Genomic DNA, 17,489 nt, shown 5'->3' with positions numbered 1-17,489 from the left:
TATCACATCACCTGTCAGAGACACAGCTGAAACTGAAGCTTCTCTGTGTGACGCCTGGGCTCTGCTCTGTGATCTTAACAAGGCACCCCCTGAAACTAACCTTTGCCAAGGATGGGGTGTGTCTTTATCTGAGAGCCCATTAGTCCCTGAACAAACCATAGAGCTCCACTAGGATCTATTGTGTACCCAGGACAGATTTGATATCAGCCCTCACTTGCCCTGAGAGGCTTGCCTGAGCATCCAACAGCCTTTCTCTTGTCTTAGAGAACCTGAAGCCCCAGGTAGCTAGCTCAAGGGTCAAGGCCAGTCATTCTGGTTACTTCCTGATCTGTGTTGAGCTCCAGGCACTTTTCCGGCTTCCAGGGGCAAGTGGATTGGCCACAGTGGGATTCATCAGCCATAATAGAAGGGCACTGCCCCTCTGCTCAGTATTTCCCTGTTCTTCCCCCTCACTCCTTTCATTTTGAACCTCCTGTAGTAGATGCTGAAGAGTCATCTCCATGGTGACATTTAATGTTTTATAGTTTATCCATTCATGTTCCTTTATCATTATTGTGGACTAGCAGCTACTGTTTGCAGAATTGGGGTATAGATCCATGGCAGAGTACTTGTCTAGTACACGTGAGGTGCTGGGTTTAGTCTGTGGCACTGCAAAGCAAATAGTTACTATATAGTTAAAATGCTGTATGCCAGGCACTGTGCTGAGCACTTGACATACAGCATCTCATTGAAATCTCAGAACAACCATATACAGGGGCCATTGTATCTAGTAAGAAATCTTTAGAAAACTACAACTCTGAAGAAGTTCAGCAACTTGAGAGACATCATAGGTTTTTTTTAATGCTACATTAAAATTTTTACATTTATTTATGGGGTGCATGTGTATGAGCATGTATGCATTCATGTGCATGCATGCGTGTGTGTGCACACTTGTATCACAGTGTATGTAAGCATGTATGTGTATACATGCTTGTGCCGTGGTGTGTGTGTGTGTGTGTGTGTGTGTGTGTGTGTGTGTGTGTGTGTGTGTGTAAGCACACATGGGAAGTCAGGAAACAACTTGCCAGCCCCACAGTCACAGCTTGTTAGTGGAGGAGACAAAACTTGAACCCAGAGCAGTGGGACACCAAGACCCAATCCCTTTCTGTGATCTGCTCAGCACTCACAGGCACCACCATATGATCTCAGTTTGAGGAGAGTCAGCCGGGACGCCAGTGTTCAGGGTTTCTGCACATATACAATGAAAGAAGGTACTGGAAAACCATAACCATTGGTTACTGCAAATGTCTATTTATTTATTTAGTTGGGGTTTTAATGAGACAGAGTCTCATTATAACTCAAGCTGTCATAGAGCATTCTGTGCATCCCAGGCTGACTTCAAACTCAAATGAGGCAATCCCCCTGCTTCAGCCTCCTCCTGGGATTATATGCATGAGTCGCAGAATATACCCAAGGAGTTTTTAGAAGAAAAAAAACTGTTTCTGGAAAAACAGGCTTGCAAAACTTACTCTAGTGGCCTTTGTTGAAGGCGGTGTCTATAAAGTAAAATGGCTCATACATGGCTGGATGGAGTGATATGGGTGACTTCTGGAATTGTGGGAAGAGAGTATGGATTGAAATTATAGCAGAATTTTACAATGGTCCAGAGTTTCTAAACAGTTACTGAGGCAGGTGTCCCTGCTCAGACACATAGCAAAAGTCTTGTCTTAGGCCAGCTTGTCCTAGCCCAGATACTACTCCCCTCTCTAAACGTACTTTCACTGCCTTTGTCCATGAACTACAATAATCTGTGTTAGATGCAAAGGCACATTGGTTTAGAAGACAGAAGTCACACTGTAGTTTCATAAGGACCCTTACATTTTCAGGCCTTAGCTTCCTCATCTAAGAAAAAATGGGAATGATGCCAATAACTCCATCAACGGGTTGTTGTGAGCATTAGAAAAGTTAAGGATGTGAAAGCTCATTTTTGGCACAGCCTTTGTTAATATCGATTAAGTGAAATGCCGTAAGGGGATGCCTCCTAGGACAAGGCAGATGAGTCTGCCGTCCCCCTGCTGGCCCTGGACAGCCATGGCATAGTAGGATCACTCACTGCCTCTCTGCTGTGTTGCCCTGCAGCTAGAAAGGTCGCACTGGGGTGGGCCACTCAGCCCAGGGGTTGAGAATGCTGGACTCTCATGCTGGATTCTGCCTAGATTCTGTCTGCCTCTATTAAAATGCTGCTTGCCAGGTGTGGTGGTGCACACATTTAAACCCAGCACTTGGGAGGCAGAGTTTGAGGTTTATATAATGCACTTGTTCTCAACCTCCCTAATGCCATGACTCTTTAATATAGCTCCTCATGTTGTGACCCCAACCATAAAATTATTTCATTGCTTCTTCCTGTCATTTTGCTATTGTTATGAATCATAATGTAAGTATCTGATATGCAGGATATCTAATATGTTACCCCAAAGGGATCATGGCCCACAAGATGAGAAGTGCTGACATAGTTCCAGGACAGCCAGAGCTATGTGGGAGACCCTGTCGCACACAAACACACCAAATTACTTGAGAAGAGCTGGACACAGCAAATGGCCCCACACTTGCTTCCTTTCTTGATCAAGGCTATTTACTCACTGGGTGAATTGGATACTCTACCTACACAGGTCCTATTGACTTCCAAGTTCTCACCATCCCCTCAAGGGACAAACAAGTGTGCTTGCTCTCTACTAACCCAGGGCTTCAGCATCTTCAGGGAAGAGTGGGTTTCATCCACACTGGATGGACTCTGGGGACCCTCCTTACCAGCAATGAACTTTCAACCTCTCCTGACCTTTGAGGTCCATATGGCTGGAGTCAATAGTTATGAGGAGACCGATGAAAGAGGAGGCTGGAAATCAAGAGTGCATCAGAGTCCAGAGGGTCTATAGGCCCAGCACACACTTTGCATGGAAGACCGCAGCTTGGAATGTGTCCCCTTTGGATGAATTATCATTTCCTTCTCTGTTAGTCTTCCAACCTCCCCCCTCCCAGCTTCCCACCAGATTCACTTTATATCTCTCTGCCATAAAAGGTAGCTTAAAAAGTATAGCAATATATCCTTCATTAACGTATTTCTTTCTTGCCTAATTTGTTGTCATTGTAGCACTTTCATCTTGGTAAAAAATGCACTTCCCATTTCACAGATGAGAAAACTGAGGTTCAAAGAGCTTTAGTGACTCATCTAGAGTTGTATGTTTAGTAAGTGGCATAATCCAGACAGGATTCTAATTTTCCAACTTCTTCCCCTGTTACACTGTTCAGCTTTGTGAGAGGAGGCTGCTGTGAGTAACTTAGGAGAGGGGAAAGAATCACCTGCAGGCCTGTCCTCATGATAGCAAATTTTTGTTTCTTTATTTATTTGCAAATATCATATGCTTTACCAAGTTTCTGATGGGAACTTCAATTATCCACTCCAAGACCTGTTTTTATTTTTTTTTACCTACATATTAGTGGTAATAATAATAATAATAGTAGTAGTAGTAGTAGTATCTGCTGCTCTGAGTGGCTGAGGGAACTAAATAAATAAATCTGTGTGGGGGATCAGAACAGCATCTGGAATATAATGTGTGCTCAGTAAGTATACTGGTAGTTTTTAACCACCCAGACACAGCATGGCTCACCATTCTCAAAAGTCATCTTCTCCCAGAGGCCATCGGTCTATACCTTCGTAGGTATATGTGCTTCCTACCAACGTAGCCTCTGCCCTGGCTCTGTACTCTTAGATGTGTCAGCCTCTCAGCTATCCGTACATTGCAGTTATTTACCTTGTTGATTTAATTTACTGTGCACTCTTCATAAGGTCGGTGATTCTCAAACTGAAGCATGGGAGGCCCTGCAAAGTCAGATTCCTGGGGTCCCCTACCCCAGGGTTCTTGAATCAGTATGTCTGGGTCAGGGCACCAGAACTTCCATGTCAAACATACTCACTCCCGGGTGAGGAAGCCACTGGTGTGAGACCATAAAGACAAAAACCATAAAAGTCCGACAGATAAAAAGCAAAGTTATTGACAGAAGTCAGGTCTCTGACATGGGCAGCTAGAGTCTCACGAGCTCACATGTCCTCTCTCTCAATCTTGCTCTCAAGATCTTGTGTGTTACTGCTCTCCTAAAGTTTAAAATCAGTGTATGGGGAGGGCTTTTTTTTTTATTGCCCCAACACAGGCATATAACAAAAGGAACTCAGAACTCTCTGTGGACTACAAATTTGACTGAATGAACGTGTAATTTGCTAATGCCATATACACTCATTCTTGCCCCTGCAGTCTTGTTCAGTCCTCTATGGCTGCCTTCCCACCAGGGGCAGCACCCAGACAGCAGCCCATTGACCATGACTGCTTGTTCCCTAGATCACCCCAGCGGCCTGCAGAACCACCCTCGGCTCCGGACACCACCGCCACCACTCCCCCACGCCCATACCCCCAACCAGCACCACGCGGCCTCCATCAACTCCTTGAACAGGGGCAACTTCACCCCCAGGAGCAACCCCAGCCCGGCACCCACAGACCACTCACTCTCCGGGGAGCCCCCAGCAGGCAGCGTCCAGGAGCCAACCCATGCCCAGGACAACTGGCTACTCAACAGTAACATCCCACTGGAGACCAGGTGGGTCCCAGTGGACTGAGGCTGGGAGGGCACAGGTGGGCTGGGTGGGCAGAAGGCAAACCAACCAGGGTCTAGAGTCTTTTGGTGGCCAGGCCAATAGGGAATGTGTCTCTACTTCCTGTCTCTTTAGAGAAACTGGTATGAAATGCCTTGTCTTGGGATGGGACTCTCCAATGGTAGGAGAGAGCTGTGGGAGGCTGGGATTTTAGAATCCGCCGGAGCTGAGGTCCAGTGCTAGCCTGTTGCTTACTGAAGGTATGACATTAGTCAAGCTGATAGACCCATGAACATTGCCTGCCTTGTCTACACAATGGCAATGAATCTGGTTGGGCAAGGCCTTTAGAAAAGTAGGCAAGAAGTGTGTAAAGGAGGTAGGCACAGGTGTAGGACAAGTCAGGCACTCAGTTCCACTTTGACTGGGTCCTCAACTCAGCCAGTTGTGTGTGATTTCACTACCCTATAGCTAACATCAGACCTGTCTGGACTGTGACAGGTACTCTGTGAAGGCCAGTCTGCCCTTTCCTTCTTGTTTCCTGATCAATTGACCCTTCTGTACCCAGATAGTCCCTAAGGTTTTTCCATCAGCTTTGGTAGCATAGGCTTTCTTATGGTGATTCCATGTATTCGGCATACCTTGATGAGATGGCCCCATAAAAGATGCCCTCATTCAGGAGTTCTGGAAGTTGAGAATAAGTGGGTCTGTGACCAGTTCATGTCACACAGGAGGATTCAAACCCAGGGCACAAGACTCTCTGTCTAGTACTGGTACCTGGCAGTTCATTCCCTTCTTCCAGAATTTGCCATGGGATGTTTCCCTCAGCTCAGGGACTGCAGCCAGGCTCAGTCCTGCAGCCATCTTCCTCCCCTGTGCTTAGCCACTGTTTTCCAAATGGTGTGTGTGTGTGTGTGTGTGTGTGTGTGTGTGTGTGTGTGTGTGTAATTATAAAAACCATGCAATTCACTTAAGAAATTATAGGGAGATAAAAAGAGAATTAGATTATCTGTAATTCTACCACCCTAGTAGAGCACTTTTGGCATGCCTGTCTCCCTGCTCTCTAAATCACAGCTGAGAAATTCCAGGCTGCTCCAGCAAATCTTCTCCTTCCACCCTCTCTCAAACAGAAATGGCATACCTAGGTTTTCTTTTCATAAATTCCTGTTCTTTGTGAGGAGTACAAAGCCAAACCACATTTGAGGAAGGGAAATTAGCCTATACACAAAAGGTACGCCCACCTGCCTCTGCCTGACCGGCGATGATCATGATGATGGTTTTGGCACATTGAGCATGTGGGGTCTGCAAGAGAAAAATCACATTTTATATTTGTGTAATCATTTTTCCAAAGTTTCTCAGAGAAATGAGCCTACTGTGACCCACCCCAGTGTCTTCATTATTACCGTTTCTGTTCACATCCTTTAAAAGGCCTCTCTCACCCTCATCAGTTACAGGGTGGATTAATTGTTGGCATCCCACCCAGGGTAGCCAATCAAGTCTCCATTATTTTCAGTGCTTATTGAGTGGGACCTGCCCGAAGGCAACCAGCAACTAATCAGTGGTTCTGGTTGTCTGCATGGATCGTGGATGCCATTCTCTCTACTTGGAAACTCATTTGGGGGAGCAAAGTAGGACCTCCTACTGTGACTCTGTAAGTTTCTCAATGGAAATAGATGCAGGAGAGGGGCACCAAGAGAGGTTTTCCGGACGGTTAATGTGTGAAGTTAAGATTATCTCAACTCACCTCCCCTGCACCGACAGCTAGAACTCGCCTGCCTTGCTGATCCTCTGTCTTCCTGTCTCCATTGCTGAGAATAAATGGAATTGTGCTTTCATATTTTATTATCATTCAAATAATTAATGTCCATAATAGAGCATCTAGCAAATAAAATAAACAAGAAGAAAAATGTTACCAAAATCTACCAAAAGGTGCACACAGGCATGTACACCCTTTCGCCAACATACACACAGCACACCATTCTTGTATATAGTTTGATTGCATACATTTAATATTCAGTGTGTGCATGTAGCCTTCTCCAAGTCTATGCTCTTTTAGGCTTCTGCACAGGCCTTTGTATGCTGATACCAGAGTTGCCCTCTTCTTCACTTACTGGTCTAGCTGGGTCCTATTTATTCCTGAAACCTAGCTGAACAGCTGAAAGAGGCTTCTTCTGTGACCCCAGAATTCTGTGCATGTAAGGATAACCCCCGAACTAAGAGCAGTACCAACTCTGCTAGGTGATACCATCAGAATTCTGCATGATAATGTTGACCTTACCAGGCTAAGGCACCAGATTAACAAGATGAAATTTAAGGGGGAGAGTTGCAGAGTCTGATGGGTGGAATCAGCAACTGAACATCAGGAAAAAATTGTAGACTTTTTAAAGTAGACAGACATCTTTTTACCGTGGCTTTCAATCACACTGAACCTTTTAGCATGACAGCATGACATATCAACAATGTTCATACTGGGAAACTACAGTCAAGTTACCAAAAACCAGAACAGAACAATCAACACACACACACACACACACACACACACACACACACACACACACTCCTACCTTCTAATACTTTAGGTAAGTTAATAATTTTGTGTTAGGCCACATTCATAGCTATTTTCAACCACATGAGACCTGTACATTAAACACATCTGCTATCCCCAAGCCTTGATTTCTTCATTGACATATTAGGATTTTAAAAATTATGCTTTTCAAAGAGGTTGGGAAAAAGCAAGTGTAAGAAACACACATACACCTAGCAACCACACTGCAAGAGCCATTTCCCATATTTTCAACAAGCTGTGCTTCCCTGTGTCAACACTGTGAAGAAATAAGTCATTGAGAAAATATCCATGAATCCCTACCCAACAGAAGAGTGAAGAGGAGAGGGCAGGGTCTGTCCCCTCACTGCTTTGCAGAAGTATGGCCTGGTGTTCTGAGGATTTGACAGGCCATTTGCCATTGAGTGTTTCAAGGCACAGTTCTCAGGGTCATATCCACCCCCCACACACAAACACTCAAACTCCCATTCTACTGCTCACTAGTAAACCTGGACCTTGGGAAAATAATAGTGATTCCTGGTTCCGGTTGCCTATTGCTACATGACAAATGCTCAGCTTAGTGGCTTAGGGAACATGCAGCTGGTTCTCCACAGGGAAGGCCAGGAGATAGGAATAGTCTTGAATAGATGGCTCTTCTCCTCCATGTGGTATTAATGGGGTCAGCTGGTCTTTAGCACAGAACACATGCCTTCCACTTGTCTTTGGGGACTCCTTCACCCCTGAGGTGTCTCAGGACCTCTGTTTATGATCATTTGAACAGGACAGGTATACTTCATTCTGTGTGAATCAGGGTCCCACGATATTGAGACAGAAGCCATTGACCCTCCCAAAGTTTTGCCTAGAATGGCATAATGTCAATCCTGCTTTATTTTGCTGCCTAAAGTTGCCATGGGACAGCCAGCTTCAGGAGGAGAGGAATTGGACCCCACTTCTCAATGGGAAAAGTGTCAAAGCTTTGGCAGCCATTTTCACCCATCATCATTCATTATCAGGCTTTTCTAGGGTTACATTGAGACATTACTGTCTTAGGGGCTCCTCTAATTCACAGTGGTACTCATTATAAGTAAATACTCACATGGCCTGCCATGTCCTACGATAGCAAAGAAAACAGCCTCTTCCAACAGATCGTCATGGCAGAGGAAGCTGGGGGGACACACTGTGCTTTAATTACTTCTGGGTCCCCAGCACATTACATAGTGCTTGCCACAGCAAGCTGGGGGCTTATATATGAGTGCACAGGTAAAAAGAGTAAAGATGGGGCAAATATGCTTAACTGAGACTTGAGTGGGGAAAGGGGACAGCTTCCCAATGGCTCCAGAGCAATGTGACTGAGATGAAAAGAATTAGAAATCTTAAGGATGCAGAGAAGAAAATGAGGAGGCCCGATAGAACTGGTCCTGCTTGACAGATTGTCTCCAACAGCTTTTGCCAATACCCAGGAGAGCCCCCTGGTACCACACACACACACACACACACACACACACACACACACACACACACACACACACACACACACCCTTCCCTCATTGTTAGCAGAGTCCATGCTGAGAATCTAAGCTAATGTACAGATACCATAGTAGCTGGTAGATTGACTAAGGGAGATTATACTTCATCCTGGCAAGAAAAGAAAGCTATCAGAAGGGTGGAGAGAGGGATTTTTCTGGATACTCTTTCCCTTCTTATCCCCTGTACCTCTGACAATCCCCAACTTTAGCTAAGTCCTCCAGGGAGGAGCCCGGACCTACTTGTGCTCCCCAGACCTTTAGTATGCCCTAGCGTCTGTGGTTCTTCTATGTGGAGCCATGTGTCTAAGGTCCCCCGACCTCCGATCCACTTCTTTAATGGGCTTCAGCATCAGGCATTTAATTGATTTCACAGGGACTGTCTGATTAGTAACCCACAAGGTTCCTGTTGGATGAAGGGGAAGCCTAAACAGAAGGCTGCCAGACCTCTGCTCGGCCTCAGCTCATCCCAGGCCTGGTTCAGGAGCCTGAAGCCTATTTTGTGGTCATGTTGAATTATTAGAGAAACCACCTCGGGGATGAGGGCTACCCTGAAATCCCTAGTCCAACCCTACTGTGGTTCCCCAAATGAGACAGAGGGATGGGTCAGGGCAACCCCAGAAAGTCCCTTACCCTGCCTGAGCCTCAAACGTTTATTAATAAAATAACACTGCGGAGTTGGAATGGGTGTCTTCCTTGTCACTGGGTGATTCGATCTCAGTTGTACACAAGACAAAGCTCGCTGCCATGCAAGAAGCTCCTAGAGGGAGGTAGAGCTGTGAAGGGAAGACAGGCAGTATAGATGATGCTTGAATGGAGCAAGCACAGCAAGCAGAGGAGAAGACATCATTCCGTGTGCTGGAGCACACCGGTAACCATGACAAACACTCATGGAGCCCTGCCTGGGAGCTGTCAGGTGCTAGTCAGAGTACTTCCCCCATGTAACCCCTTAATCCTTCCAGCTCTCCCACAGATGGCATGCTTGAAGTCCCCAAGACCTCTTTCTCCAGGTTTGGTGAATGGCTAATAAGGCTCACGATACTGTCCTGAGCACAGTAGCTCCGAGTTCACTGCAGTGAGAAGATGTGAGGCAAAAGCGGTGGAGGGAAGATATGTGGGGTGAAGTCAAAGGCTTCAAACCAAGTTCCAGAGGCTTCACCCAGTGGAGTCACTCAGAATAGGCACACTTTACCCCCCACCCCAGCAGAAACTGTGCCACACATTGGAATGCTGCCGGGCAAGAGGCACAGTAGGGACCCAGTGCCCTAGGGTTATAATAAGGGTTGCCATATGGACAACATACTGAAATTATAGCCTCCTGGGGAAAAAAGTATATGAAGCATTAGGTTGAGTGTGTAGTTTGTGCACACTGAAGCAATCACCTCATCATTCACACAGGGAACCCTCCTGAAGCCCACGTTTTCAGATACCAAGTAGGGGCCAGTCTTAGGCAGAGCCTTTCATACAGTCAGGACTGCATCCTAACTCTTTCCTGCATGAGTGAGTGATCTTATTAATACACATACACCATCTCCTGTTTAGAGAGGAAGGATCTGAATCATAAAATGTTAAGTTACTGCCTAAGATCCCACAGCCAGCATAAGAGAAGGCTAGAACACCTGAGCCATCTTCCAACATCCTTGCATCTACCCTCTGTCCAAAGCCATTTCCCTCATCACTTCAAGTGTCTTCTCAGGCCAGGTGAGGCGGCACAAGCAATCAGAAGACTAAAGCTCGAGGATGGTGGGTTCCAGGCTGCATAGTGAGATCCTGTCTCAAAAATAAGAAAAAAAAAATGGAAGCATCTTCTCAAGGAATCCATCGGCAGGGGTTTTCAGCAGAAGGAATACTCAATTCAAGAGAAGCTGGACAAAGGCATGGAGCCAGGAAAGAGGAAGGATTTGAGTAAGATGGTAAATGGTTGGCTGAAGTGGGAGGCCCAGGGGTCAGTCTCCTGAGAATATCAGAATGAGCAGCAGAGCGGATCAGGTCATTGAAAAGGAGGTCACACCATCCCATGGTCATGAGGCCAGGATTGCAGAAGTTAGTGAGTTGCTTCTCCCAGCTTTTAAGTAGGCATTATGAGACAGGCCTTTCAGAGGATAGCTGTGACCTGGAAGTGCTGGGTTTTGTGGTTATCTCCTTCGCTCATGTGTCTGAACACCAGGTGCATAGCTGACCCCTCATGAGCTTGGCTGAGTCACTGATACCTCCGGACCATGAGGTGTCAGCTGCAGCATGTAAGGTATGATCCCTATTGTCCTACACCACTCATTGTGATGATGGCTGTACCAGGGCATTGTGGACAGAAACGAAGTCCAGCACAGTGGCTTGTTGTAAGCACACTGGTTGTTGGGTGGGGCCATCCTGAAGACCTACTTCCCTTGAAGGTCAGGTGACTTCCCTTCCCAAGGCCATTTTTTTCTCCCCTTTTGAGGCTTATTGCTCCTGCCCTGCCTCACACTGCTGGGCCCCAGCTTCAGGCTGCTCAGGGATTCTTCTGTATGTAAAGGGGACCAAATCCCTCCCCACTCAAGAAGAACTGCTAGAACAGTACAGCGCTTATCAGAAAAGCTCCCTCTCATGAGCCCAGTGTAGCCAAAGTCTAAGACACCTGCTTTAAGCCCCATTCCTGTAGTTTCCTTTCCATACAATCCTCAGAAGTCTTGCCAAGTCAGGTTCCATATCTGTAAATGGAGGTAGAAACACCATGATCACAAGAAGATCATACCTAATCTTAAGTCAATACCTAGCTGCCAGCAGGCAAGCAGGGAGCTGTGCAGGGTGAGCAGGGAGCCGCCAGCAGGAATGTAACCCCAAATGTGCTCAACATCTTGTGCTCCTATGGAAAAACCCAGAGGAACTAGACATCTAAAGTGTTGGGGCAGGGGTATAAAATCTAGGGGATCCAGAATCTGGGAGTCAGGACACCCATGACTCAGTTTCTGCTCTGCCACTGACTTGTGGGTTTAAGATCAGTAGACATGTTTCCCTGGACCTCAGTATCCTCATCAATCTCACAGGCCACATAATTTGATCCAGAACTAAACAAAGTTTGAAAAGTATGAAGTAAAGTTGCTTCACCCCAGCAGCAGCAGCCTGAATCACCATCACTTTCAGCAAGTGTTTGTGCCCCCCCACCCAATTCTTAAGTGACCTAAATGACAAATGCCCAAGTTGGCATGCTAAGAGAAGCACTTTCAGAAGATCCATCGCTGTATGGCTTGAGAAATCCTTCATTCTGTTCCACTGCCTGTCTCCTTATCTTCCGGCTCTGTGCTTTTAAGTGACACTTGTCAGCTCTTTCCCTTTTTAAACATGTTTCTTTTTAAATTGCAAACATTAAAATGGGGCTGGAGGGGGCTCAGGCAGGCAGGCACTTACTTTCCAAGCACAAAGACATGATTTGAACCCCCAAACCCACATAAAAATTCAGAGTGTGACAGTGCATGCTATAATCCCATTGCTGGGGAAATGGAGACAGATGGATCCCTAGAGCTTACTGGCCAGCCAGCTCAGCCTAATTATCGAGCTCCAGGCCAGCGAGAGACCCCGTCTCAAAGGAAAAAATGATGAATGATGTCTAAGGCTCAGCGCCCAAGGTTATCCTCCAACCCTCACATGCACTAGCACATATGAACATCATGCAGACACATGGGTTAAAAATAAAAACCACTTGACCTAGGCTCTTGAAATATCCTATCACTAACATTTTGATCTTATTTCTTGGCCTTTAAAAAACATGCTTATTTGTTTATTTTTGGTGATTATGAGGTACAGGCTTGACTCTCTGGAATGTAGGCTGATGCCAAACTCCCAAGTGTTCCCAGAAACAGGCTTGTAGCCAGCATCAATGCCTTTCTAGGCAGCAGAAGCCTTTTTAGGTTCCCCTGAGTGGACACTGTGGGGCCTCCTTGTGCCGGGTAAGGTAGAATGAAGAGAGACTAAAAATCCTCCTCAAAAACAAGAGACTAGAGGAGGTAATAATAGCCACCGCCTGCTGCTGTCTCTAGGCACTGTGTGTCTGCCATATGCTGAGAAGGCCTCCTTCTGCATACCCCAAATCCAGCAGTATTCAGCTCAGAGCGATTTAGTGACTGCATGTATGTTCCAGGCAACCTTCTCCTCTAGGCACATAGCAACAAACCAGACAGAAAGGACAACCGTCTCATAGAACTGGATTACATGAGGAAGCAACATACTATGCAGACAAGCACCCCCTGTGTTCCCCATCATCATTCCCTGAGCTCTTACACTGTTTTGGGTTTTCCTCACATGGCTTCACTCGTGTGTGTGTGTGTGTGTGTGTGTGTGTGTGTGTGTGTGTGTGTACACGCACGCGCGCGCCGTGAGACGTCATTGCTGCGAAAGGAGTATCATCTATGGGAGTATTTACAGGAGGAAAATTCAGACTCAGCTTGTTTGAGAGAAGCAAGGAAGCTAGGGTATCTGTACCAGGAAATTACCTCAGAGGAGCAATCCAGCCCAGATCTTGCAAGATCTTGTGAGCCTGGGAAGGACTGGGGAGGGTTAAGAGCAGAGAAAAGATCCACATATTCAGTTCTGGTTGTGTAAGTGAGCAGTTACCAACCACCCTTAGATAGCTTCTCAGAGTATCTGCCTAGGGCAGATGAAGGATACAGCTAGGGCCTGAATTCAGATCTGCCATGTCCCTCAGGCCTCTCATCTACAGTGCTAACTGCTAACCTCTGCACTCCTCCCAGACACTGGGAGCCTTAGGACAGAAAATCTGTGTAGTGTCGGGCCAGGCTCTGTTTTGTGACTCTCCAAAGGACAAGGCCCACTGGTGCCTCATTATCAATGTCCCAGCTACAAAAGAGTGTCACTTTATACTCTACTGTGCTTGAGATGGTCCTTACAGTTCCTCTCTCTTTGGTTTGAGGAAATGGTAGACAAAGTCAGGCTGTGTGGAATGCAGAGTTGTGAAGCAGAGGGTCTGAGCTCTGGGCCCTGACAAACCTAGTTCCAGGACAAACTCTGCCACCTGTTCACCATGTGATATGACCTTAGAGAAGTTGCTTCTCTGAGCCCTGCCCCACCAGCCTGAAAGGAGAGGTGACAGAGCTGGCTCGATAGGAGTAGGGGTATAGAATAAATGTAAGTCAATCACAGAGCTCCTCCAACAGCCGACCATGTGTGGTGGCTACAGGATTGGGCAACTGTCACATTCAGCATCATCTCAGTTGTCCCCATAGCAACCTATGCATCTCAGTGTTATAATCACCAGTGTGTAGAAAGGATGAATGAAAAGAAGTTACATTTTTGCCCAAAGTCACACATCAGGAAGTCCTTGCATCAGAGTATTGTTCTAAGGCTCGGTTAGGGTTCCTTGGCAGGACTGGAGCCCAGAGATAGCATGCTGACATCTCTCCTCCCTCTAGTATGTTTTGTTATGAGGGTGCAGCAGCCCTGAAACTAGCTAGAAGTGGAATCCAGAGCACTTGAGGATGAATGACATCACCTAGCAGGTACAGTTGAGACCCAAATAGCTATCTTCATTCCAGGGCACAGTCAGGTGAATGCATAAGCATTGTCCTGCCCTCATGGACAAAGACCCAGCCCTATGTCTTCAGGGGATGGTCTTCCTTGCTAATCAGTTACCACCCAGTTTTCACACAAGCTGAGGGATGGTAAGACACCAACCAGGGTACTCATCCACAGGGACTTAAGAAGAATACAGATTCTTTGGCCCTATCTCAGTGTACATATTGAGTCCCTGGGGTTCTGCTGGACCTGAGCAGAGTACAGATCTCCAGAATGTTCTCCTTCTTTAGAAGACAGCAGCTACAAGTGTTCAGTGCTCTTGTGTCCTTAGAGAAGCCAAGTGGGTGTTTCCAGATGCTGCTTTAGCAAATGTGGAGTGGGTCAAGTTGAGGAAATTGGACTTTGGATCCAGATAAGTTCAAATTCTTGCTTTGAACCTTGTTGCTGGTGACCTTGGCAAGTCCCACTATAACTCCATATCCCAGCATCCTCATCTGTAATAGTGGGAACACCCTGACTTCCTTGCATAGCAGCTATTTGGAAAATCTGAGAAAATGGATATAATTTGCCTAGCCCACTGCCAGGCACCAGCCAGCCCTCCTCGATGAGAATTGGAGTTGGATGCACACAGCTCCAGCCATGCGGGTTTGTATAGAGAGTGCTCCCTCTGGATGCTGTGTGCAAGGGGGATCCTTTGCACATGTGGCTTTGCACACTGACCTATTGCCTGGAACCTTTGTCCCCGCTGGTCTCATGCACAGCCACACCCAACAGCCACTCTCCATTTATTTCTATACTATCCCCTTCATCGATGCATGACTCATTGCTTCATTCGTGTCTCCATGTGTGCGTAGAAACCTAGGCAAGCAGCCATTCCTAGGGACATTGCAGGACAACCTCATTGAGATGGACATTCTCAGCGCCTCCCGCCATGATGGGGCTTACAGTGACGGGTAGGTGGCACCCCCATGCTCCTCCTTTGTGTGTGCTCTCCGTGTTGCTCCTGCACTTGCATGCAGATCCCTGAGCCCTTTCCCTGGGAACGCCTGGGGGAAGTGATGCCATGCTGCATGCACATCCCCAAGTCCATGTTCAACTTGCAAGTTTATCCTTGGAAAACCCTGCCCTCCCCTCCAGCATATTAACAGCAATCTTGTTAATATGCAGCTCTCAGCATCTCATTGGCTGCCTTTGCCATACTGGAAACCATCTCATGTAGCATTTTTTTATACAGTGCAGGCCCTGTGTTTTATGTATTCTGGCCTTGAGTATATACTCTGTGGTCTGAATGTCTTCTACCCTAGGAAGAGTGGGTTTGACCTAAGATTCCAAGCTATGCGGTACAAGTCATGCAGTCCACCCAAGATTTGCACAAGTCCCCCCATGGCCATGGTTCAGGCCACAGTGTGCAGGTCTTTTCAATACCTCCTTTGGCCACAACCATGTGCTTTGACCATACTCTGCTGCCTTCAAAACTGCAGCAGGCTACAGGATAGAATTGCCAGTCTTTCCTCTACATAGCTTTCATGTGGGCTCTGCAGACAGCAGCCGGGCTCTCGAGGCTGTGAGGGCATTACCAGCCATTCACTCATGAGCAGAACTTAGTGGCAACTTCTTGGCTTCTACTCCAGTTAAGCCCCATTTAAAAAGAAGGGCTTCCAATGCCTTACCAAGGTGCACTGAAATGCAGGTACTAGAACAGAAGGAAAAAAAATAAATACCAGTGGCCTCCAGGAGACAGGCAGGACTTTAGACACTCCCTAAGGTACTGTAATGACTTTATAAAACAGAGGGTTTTTTTTCCCAAGACCCATCCTTTACCCCAGCTCCACTGTTCCCAGGAAAAGGACTTCAGGGCAACCTCTGTTGAGTGAGTAGTGCCTTCTGCCTTGGGTGTGTGTTCCTGTGGGTAGCACTGCCCTAATAGTGCTCTGTGGAAACGTGTCTTCTTGTGCCCCGTGTGTGATCCAGTCTGTGACGTTTCCTAACCCTGTCATCTTCCCTGTGATGATTCTTTCTCTCTCTCTTTCTCCAGGCTCCTCTGCATGCTCCTTCTTCTGCGCCTCTATCCTGCAGGTTGGCCTGGGTACCTGGTTAGCTGGCAGACCCTGACACCTTCCCGCCTCTCTCCATCCACAGGCACTTCCTCTTCAAGCCAGGAGGCACCTCCCCGCTCTTCTGCACCACATCCCCAGGGTACCCCCTAACGTCTAGCACCGTGTACTCACCCCCACCCCGGCCCCTGCCCCGCAGCACCTTCTCCAGACCAGCCTTTAACCTCAAGAAGCCCTCCAAGTACTGCAACTGGAAATGTGCAGCCCTGAGCGCCATCGTCATCTCAGCTACACTGGTCATCCTGCTTGCATACTTTGTGGGTAAGCATGTTCTCCCCACCCCACCCCCAGCTCCCCATGGCTCCCATTTGGCCCAGAGAGTAGCAACCAAAGCACCTGGGACCACCAAAGGCACTGCACCAGAAACACAGTCATAGTACACAGGTTGTACCAAGAAACCGTTCACTGGTGTGGTCTCTCCTCTATGCTTGGGCCAGGAAGGCTAAAGTGAAGATAGGGAGACGATCCTAAGGGTGAAAGGAAACTGCCAGGGAAGCTCCAGGTAGGTTTCCGGCAGGGTGGTATGATAAGCATTGTAGAAACTTCCAGAAACTGCCATGATTGTTAAAGTACAGTCAGAACCCAAAGAAGTCCTTCGTGAGAAGCACCAGGCCCCAGTAAGTGGAGAGCTGGCTGAGGGAAGAGCAGAGTTCCAGAGCCACACTGCTTGGCGGGGGGGGGCGGGGGGTGGGGGGGTTCCTACCTGACCACAGGGTACATAAGAAAGTCCTCCGTTCTGTGACTTGTGGCCCTGCTCCACCAAGATGGCTTCTCTTTGGCATTCTTTGAACACATTTCTAACAAAATCCGATTTTCTACTTCTGATTCTCCTCTTTGGTCTTCTCCTGGGAAAGCAATAAATCTAAAGAGAAGTGGGCTCAGTGAGGAGTCTGCCAACTCTATGATAATAAGCCTCTGAGGAAGGGCACCCAAAGTGTGTTTGGCCTAGTTCTTGGTGGCTTTTCCAAGGTTGAAGGTAGGTGACATTAGGCTGAGAAGGCCTTGAGCCCATGTTAAGGAGTTCAGAGAGAGTTCTGGAAGCAAATGGGATTGTCGTCAGTATAAGCCAGTAAGTAGAACTATAACTGACAAGCAGAGGACAAAGGAAGACAGAGTTACTTCCCTCTGTGAAGAACTCTCTAGCAGGCTGTCACCATGGATGCAAAGCGAGCCTATCTTGAGAGGCA

At 47.2% G+C, this 17,489-nt stretch overlaps 1 protein-coding gene across 5 annotated transcripts in view; it reads left to right on the top strand.

Moving 5' to 3' along the window:
* The window catches only part of Tenm4 (teneurin transmembrane protein 4), a 719,910-nt gene that overhangs the window by 493,349 nt on the left and 209,072 nt on the right, over window positions 1-17,489 (top strand). For all 5 annotated transcript variants that reach the window (XM_027407666.2, XM_027407667.2, XM_035442393.1 and 2 more), the window contains 3 exons: window positions 4,371-4,626; window positions 15,043-15,141; window positions 16,328-16,563. In XM_027407666.2, the coding sequence (XP_027263467.1) occupies window positions 4,371-4,626; window positions 15,043-15,141; window positions 16,328-16,563 (591 nt within the window). The remainder of the gene's footprint in view (window positions 1-4,370; window positions 4,627-15,042; window positions 15,142-16,327; window positions 16,564-17,489) is intronic.

This window comes from Cricetulus griseus, chromosome 3, assembly GCF_003668045.3.
Source record: "Cricetulus griseus strain 17A/GY chromosome 3, alternate assembly CriGri-PICRH-1.0, whole genome shotgun sequence".
Classification (NCBI taxonomy): domain Eukaryota; kingdom Metazoa; phylum Chordata; class Mammalia; order Rodentia; family Cricetidae; genus Cricetulus; species Cricetulus griseus.
The sequence above is the reverse complement of the archived record's forward strand: the minus strand, read 5'-3'. Positions and strand labels throughout refer to the sequence as shown.